The sequence below is a fragment of the Elephantulus edwardii genome, unplaced genomic scaffold (genome assembly GCF_000299155.1).
Source record: "Elephantulus edwardii isolate Elephantulus edwardi_28Jun2011 unplaced genomic scaffold, EleEdw1.0 scaffold00050, whole genome shotgun sequence".
NCBI lineage: Eukaryota > Metazoa > Chordata > Mammalia > Macroscelidea > Macroscelididae > Elephantulus > Elephantulus edwardii.
This window is the reverse complement of record NW_006399800.1, coordinates 17,169,375-17,177,344: the sequence shown is the minus strand read 5'-3', so window position 1 is coordinate 17,177,344 and position 7,970 is coordinate 17,169,375. Positions and strand designations below refer to the sequence as shown.

The 7,970-nt window shown below is 38.2% G+C and overlaps 1 protein-coding gene across 1 annotated transcript in view; it reads right to left on the bottom strand.

The window, feature by feature from the left end:
* Nucleotides 1-7,970, bottom strand: part of TMEM232 (transmembrane protein 232) — a 480,401-nt gene that overhangs the window by 4,641 nt on the left and 467,790 nt on the right. Inside the window, exon 14 of the mRNA XM_006886706.1 lies at nucleotides 5,543-5,636. Within this exon, the coding sequence (XP_006886768.1) occupies nucleotides 5,543-5,636 (94 nt within the window). The remainder of the gene's footprint in view (nucleotides 1-5,542; nucleotides 5,637-7,970) is intronic.

Below are 7,970 nucleotides of genomic sequence, written 5' to 3'. Positions count from 1 at the left end.
ATGTGCCATGGAGTCATTTGCGACTCATAGCGACCCTATGTACAACAGCCCTAAACCCTGCTCTATCCTGTGCCAATCTCATTGCCTCTGACACACCCATTCTGATTACCCCAGTCACCGAATCAATCCACCTAATAGAGGGTCTTCCCCTCCTGCGCTGTCCCTCTACCCTACCAAGAATGATGTCCCTCTCCAAGGACCTGTCTCTCCTTACAACATGTTCAAAGTATGTCAGATGAAGCCCCAGAATCCTTGACTCCAAGGAGTAGTCTGGTTTAACCCTCTCTAGGGTAAATCTGTTTGTTTTCTTGGCAGTCCAGGGTACATTCAATACTTTTCTATAGAAAGTGAAATTGTCCTTTTAACTATTTTATTTATTAGTTATTTTTAATTACTTTCAATGACTTCATTCTACTTGGATTCACAATCAATGCACTCGATACCAGTAGCCAGGAGATCACTAGACATATTGTACTGAAAAACTCTGCAGTCAGAGAGCTCTCCAAATTACCGAGGAACAATTATGTTAGTTTGACAACTAAGGTTCACCTGATTCAGGCCACGGTCTTTTTATTTATATGTTATTAATCTGAGAGCTGGACAGTAAATAAGGACAATGGAAGAAAAAGTGATGCCTTTGAATTGTGATTTAGAGAAGAGTACTGAAAATTCCATGGATCATCAAAAGAACAAACAGATATGTCTAGGAGAAGACATAGAAGAAGTGCTTCTTGAAGGCAAGAATGGTGAAGCTTCATCTCACATACTTGCACATGTTGCGAGAGGGGATGCTAATCCTTGAAGAAGCACATCATGCTTGGAAATGTGGAGGTTGGTGAAGGAGAGAAAGACTCTCATCTAGCTGAATTTACACAATAACTTCAGCAATGGGCTAGAATGTGTCAGAGATTGTGACAAGATAAGACAGGGTTCATATTTGTTGTTCATAGGGTTACTATAAGTCATACTTGACTTGATGGTGCTCAATAACACAACTTGAAAGCAATGAGAGAAAGAGAAAGACTATTAAATTAAGTAGCCTTAAATAGGAGGCTTTAATATATTTTGCAATGTTTTCTTTTTCACATTGTGAAAATTCAACAGAGAATTAATTCATAACTGTAGGTACAATAGAATTTTCTGATTTGCTGAGCAGAATACCTAAAAAGCAGCAATGGATATGAAAGCAACCAAGCATGGGTATATCTCTATTCAGCTCAGCAGGCAACTTTTCCTTCTCTTCCTCTTTCGAATCCAACAAAGCTAAAATGCATTGTAACATCATAATTATTTCCATTAGCCAAAGGATAATGTATAATCAGCACACCTCTTTTTTTTTATTTGAAAAGCATAAGTTCTATTTGGATAAACCATTGCCATATCTTGAATTTTACGTGTCATTATTTATTATTGGTTATGGTGATTAGACAGTACATACATAGTGGAAGTTAATGGAAAATGGAAGTATAATTTTGTCTCTTATTCAGCTTATTTATTCAGTGACCAAATCATTCTATTGAATACCTACAATGTAAAACATAACATGACACTTCTTGAATAAATATGAACATGATTTTTCATTTGTACCTTAAACAGCAAACCAAAGCAAAAGGAAAATGGAACAAATAAGAACACTGCCACTGAGTTATTTTCAATGCATGGCCAGCCTCCATCAGGTCATCTTTCTCTCATGGACCACATAGTGATGGGTTATAATCACCAGCCATTTAGTTTGTAGTCCAAGATATAACATAATATCCCATGAGCAACAAATATCTCCTTTCGTAGGAAAGCTCTATCTGTGGGGAGTTGTTTTCACTTCCTGCTATGACAAGAACATATTTGTTTTTACATATTTTATCCTCCCACTCCCAATCCAGTTAAACATTATAAATTAAGATTTAGACACCACTGGGAAAGTTAATGGAAAAGTGGATTTTGGAGTACAGTCATCTGGTATTGAATGTACATTGGGTCATATACTGATTTGAAAATCTTGGACAAGTAACTGAATTCTAACCACTAATTTATACTGCTTTTCCATAAGTGTGTTATAGGATTACTGTGAAGGATGAATGCATGTAAAACTGTTGTTGTTGTTGTTATGTGCCATCGAGGTGCTTGAGACTCATAGCGACCCTAGGTACAACAGCCCTAAACTCTGCTCTGTCCTGTGCCAAATCGCACTGTCTCTGACACTCCCATCCCGATTACCCCAGTCACTGAATCAATCCACTTCATAGAGGGCCTTCCCCTCCTGTGCTGTACCTCCACCCTCCCAAGAATGATTTCCTTCTCCAAGGACCGGTCTCTCCTCACAACATGTCCAAAGTATATTAGACGGAGCCTCAGAATCCTTGCCTCCAAGGAGCCACCCGGTTTAACCCTTTCCAGGACAAATCTGTTTGTTTTCCTAGCAGTCTATGGTATTCTCAATACTCTTTCCCAGCACCACAGCTCAAAGGCATCAATTCTCCTTCTATCCTCCTTGGTCATTGTCTAACTCTCTGATGCGTAACAAGTAACTGCGAAGACCATGGCTTGTATCAGATGCACCTTAGTCTCCAGAGAGACACCATTGCCCTTCAGTACTTTGGAGAGGTACCTAACAGCACACTTTGCCATGGCAATGTGCCTTTTAATTTCCTGGCTGCTGGTGCCAAGACTGTTGACTATGGAGCCAAGCACACTAAAGCTGTGTACAATCTCAATCTCTTCACCATCCATCCTGATGCTGCCAATTGGTCTAGTGGTGAGAATCTTTGTCTTTTTTGTCTTCAATCCATATTGGAGGCTGCAGTCCTTGACCCTCTGCAGCAGGTGCTTCAGGTCCTCTTCAGTTTCAGCAAGTAGGGTTGTGTTATCTGCATAACACAGATTGTTGATAAATCGTCCACCAATCTTGACCCCACATTTCTCCTCATAGAGCCCAGCCTCCCGGATAATCTGTTCTGCATATAGGCTGAAAAGGTATGGAGATAGGATGCATCCCTGGCATACGCCCTTCCCAATTTTGAACCATGCAGTGTTCCCTTGCTCTGTTCTGACGACTGCCTCCTGGTCCAAGTATAGGTTTCGCATTAGAACGATCAAGTGTTCTGGGATTCCCATTCTTCTCAGAGTCAGCCATAGTTTGTTATGATCCACATAGTCAAATGCCTTTGCATAGTCAATGAAACACATATAGACATTCCTCTGGTATTCCCTGCATTCAGCTAAGATTTTCTAATATATGAAGCATAATAAAATCCAAGTCACTGTTGCTATCGCTATCTGAACAGAACCCTGGTGGTTTGGTGGTAAGGAATTACACTGCCAATGCAGACATAAATGATTCAAAAGGTTTGAATCTGTCATCTACTCCAAGAGAGAAAGTCAATTTTCTTTCATGTGATTTACTGCCTCTGAAAACTCACTGGAAAGTTAGGTATGGGTCATTCTGGCTCTGCAGTAAACGACATAGCTATCTGAAGATATTTGGTTATTTTTCAAATACTGCCAATTTTTTTAAAGATAATAAGTTAATGCTAAATTTTCTTATTCACACTTAATACTTTTGTAAATGTACTAGGAAAAGTTTGAAAAGTCTTCTCAAATTAATACAAATAACCAGCAGATTAGTCTAGCTAAACATCAAGAAACTTGGACTGTCCCTATTCTCACATATAGCTTTCAGAAAGAGTTGTATCAATTCCTTACCTGTAATATAAACATGTACCCAATTGCTACTAAATTATAGCAATTACTTAGTAATGCTAATACACCTGGAGAGAGAGAAAGATATTATTAAGAGTGATGTCCTAATAGATAAAACTCTATAATCCAAGCTGTTGTCTTCCGCTTTTAAAGAAGCATTAGGCAATCCAAAGTCAGAGAGAGAGATTAATAAGCTCCAGGAAGTTGTTATTTTCTCATTATTTTTTCATTTGAAGTGAATAGGAAAATACAGATACTACAAATTATGAATGATTAGAAGTTTCTGCTAATGCTCTGTACATATATTTGTTTTATTTAAATAAAATGTGTTCAGGGAATATATTGTTTAGTAGGAAGGTAGACTAACACTGTTATTGTTATTGATTGCTGTCAAGTTGAGCATGACTCATAGCGACCCTATGAACAAAAGGTCTGAAGCCTTTCTATAATTATCGTCATTTATCAAAGTTCAAGTAGTTTCCAGAGGCATGTTGATTAGGAAGTGGATGCCTCTCCTGCTTCCAGAATAACACTAGAACTCACCTTTTGTGACTCCAAACATCATTGAGTCTCCAAACGTCATTATTGTTGTTAGAGTACCTTACATAGTTATGTGTCAACTATAACTATACAGTGTAATCAGCAAACTAAGAATCCTTCATTCTTTTTTCTCTCTCAAATATCACTGATTAAATGGGATTGGAAGAAAAAAGAGCATGGGGCTATAGCTAAAAGTTGATAATTCTGAACTGCCAGTGATAGCATTAATAATTTAAGTATATTATTTAGAATATTAGATCCATATTGTAGTTTAAAAGGGCAAAGTAAAAGTGAAAAATAGTTACTTTGTCTCCCACTGGAACTCTGCTTCTAAAATGAAATAGAAAGTGATGATAATTTGGGAAAAAAAATAAAACATAAAAACTGACTAAACAGAGCACATTCTTAACAGTGCTATTTTACAAGAATGGTGTTGTATTGCCATCCACATAATGAACAGTTTTTCTTATTGTCAAGGGTAAAAAAAATACCGTAACCAAAAAAACGGATTCAAATGCTTTTTTTTAAACTACAGTGCAGAAGTCAATGTTCTATACTCACTTATTAGATTCCCAAAATAAGTAATCATTAGTAAGTAAGGAAACAGAGGCTAATATTTTACAAATGACAAAGAACCAAATTTCCCACCATCTAGTGAAGATACTGAGTTATGTAAGGAACACTCATCCACCATCATCCAGTAAATTTCAACTCCTAACAGCCATGAGGGACACGCAGTGCCTCACAGTGTTCCCAAGGCTGTATCTTTATAGAGAAAGACTACTTCATTTTCTCCCCCCAGAAAGTGACTGATATCTTAAAAATTGTTGACCCTTTGGTTAGGAGCTAGTTGCACTGCCAACCAGGTCTCTTTATAGATTGCCATTGTTGTTATGTGCTGTAGAGTTGTTTGCGACTCATAGTGGCCCTGTGTATAACAGCCCTAAACTCTGCTCTATCCTGCGCCAATCTCATCATCTCTGACACATTTACCCCCATTATCCCAGTCACTGAACCAACTCATCTCATTGAGTGTCTTTCTCTCTTGAGCTGTCCCTCCACCCTCCCAAGAATGATGCCCCTCTCCATGGACTGGTCCCTCCTTGCAACATGTCCAAAGTACGTCAGACAAAGCTTCAGAATCCTTAAAGTAATAAAGAATTAAATTTGGCAATATTTAATAGTGAGCGTTAATAGAGGGTTAAATTAAAAAGTCTAATATTTCCATCTCAAAATGGCACTTCCTAATTAAAGGTTTTGTTAGAGAATAAAACATTTGTTGTTTGTTTATGGAAGTCAAACTTACATGATGGTCAATGACTTTTGTCAATTGTTTATCAGCTCTGGTGAAAAAGTCTGGATATGGAACCAGGGGAAGCTGAAGCTTAGAAGGATGCTCCCTTCAAAAAAAGCACAAAAAAAGATACAACATTAAGAATAGGGTTTAATCCTCCTAAATTATAGCTATAATTTGTAAGATCAAATTAATCCTTAAGCATTTTGATTCTATGGTGTTAATATATTTAACCTTGTGTAGACTACTGTATATTAGCTATTAGTTTCCATTATGAAATGGACCTTTTTAGTATGCTGTTGTTGTTATTTGCTGTCGAGTCACCTGCAAACCATAGCAACCCAATGTACAGCATCTCTAAACTTTGCCCTGTCCTGAACCACTCTCTCTTATTCTGACACACCAACCTCCATTGTTCCAGTTACTATATCAATCCATCTCATCCAGGATCCTTCTCTTCTGCGCTGTCCCTCCACCCTTCCAAGCATGATGTTTTTTTCCAAGGACTGGTCTCTCTTTGTTACATGCCCTGAGCTTCAAAATCCTACCTTCCAAAGAGAAACTTGGTTTCACACTCTCTAAGACAGACCTACTTGTTTTCTTGGTGGTCCATGGTAGGTGGTCCAGCACCACAATTTGAAGGCATCCTTCTTCTGCATCCTTAATAATTGGCCAGTTCTCTGATGCATAGCAAGTAATTGCTAAGACCATGGTCTGGATTAGGCGCACATTAATCTCTAGACCAACATTGTCACTTTAAGTACTCTGGAGAGGTCCCTGATGTTACATTTTCCCAATGCAATTCATCTTTTGATTTACTGACTGCTGATGCTAATAGTGTTGATTGTGGAGAGCAAGCTGTCATTGTTAACAACCTCAGTCTCTTCTCCATCTATCATGGTGCTGCAATTGGTCCAGTAGTGAGAGTCTTTGTCTTGTTAATATTGAGCTTCAATCCATATTGCAGTCTTTGACCTTCTGCAGCAAGATCTTCAAGTCCTCAGTTTCAGCAAGCAGGTTAGTATCATTTGCATAACATAGATGGTTAATAAGTCTTCCTCCATCCTGATGCCACAGTCCTCCTCATAAAGCCCTGCTCCCTGATTGCTCTGTTCTGCATATAGATTGAAAAGATAGGGAAACAGGATGCATCTCTGATGCACTCCTTTCCTGATTTTTAGCCATACAGTGTTTCCCTGCTTTGTTCTGTTTTTAGTTTTAAGAATGATATACAGGATGATAGCTAGAAAACAATAGAAGACAATTATTTTCAAGGAGTTAGTAAGAGTAGTAAATTAAATATTAAAATGTAAAAAGAAAGCCTTGGTAGGATAGGTCTAATGGAGAGATGAAAGTGTCATTCCTCACATACAAACCAACAAATTCCTGGTGCAAACCTAGACCCCAAAATGTAAATTAAGATGTGTTAAAGAAATGTGATTTCAACCTCCATAATTTTTGTTACTAAGGATGGAATTGTGATGCTAATCAGTAGCAACTTAAGGAGACTGGTAATGCAGAGTTGGGATACAAAAAAGCAGAAATTTAGGGTTAATTTTTCCACATAACAATGATATTATAGTTGATGGGAAAAGAATTGTGAAACTAGGGATATATAAACGTAGAATGACAGCAGAGAATTATTTTAAAGATTATTGTTTTGGGTGTCATCTAATCACATGTGACTCAGCAACCCTATGGACAAATGATCTGAAACCTATCCTTTCTGTGCCATCTTCACAATTAATGAAACTTGAGCCCATTGCTGCATTTACTCTATCAGTCTACCTGGCTGACGGTCTTCCTTTATTTTCCCTCCACCTTCTCACGATGTCCTTCTCTAAAGAATAGTTTCACTGTCATCTTTACTGGCCAGCTCTCAGATGCCTAGCAGCTAATTGGACAAAACTTGGACTGAGTCAGGCACACCTTAATCTTGAAACTGACATCATTAGTCTTCAGGACATTGGAGAAGTTCCTGACTGCGGACTTTTCCCAGTGCAAAAAGTTTCCTGATCTCCTGACCGCCAGTACCAGGGTGCTGGCTGTGGATCCAAGTAAGATGAAATTGTTGACCCACTTCAATCTTTACTCCATTTAACATGACATTGCCTATTGGCTCATTGGTGAGGACTTTTGTTTTCCTGATGTCGAGATGTAACAAATATTGAAGGTTAAAGTCTTTGATCTTCTACCTCAAGCTCTTATCAGTATAGCACTTGTCTGTCAGTTTCCTATACTGGGGTTAGTTATAGGCTGTGGTGATGTTGGGTGTTATATCATCAGTGTTTCAAATGCCAGTAGGGTCACCTATGGCACACCATAGGGAGCTTTCAGCAAAGCTCCCAGTTTAAGAGAGATGGGAAGCAGGATTGGTCATTCACTTCTGAAGACCTTTGAAAAATCACCATGACCAAGTGGGATTCATAGCAGGTATGCA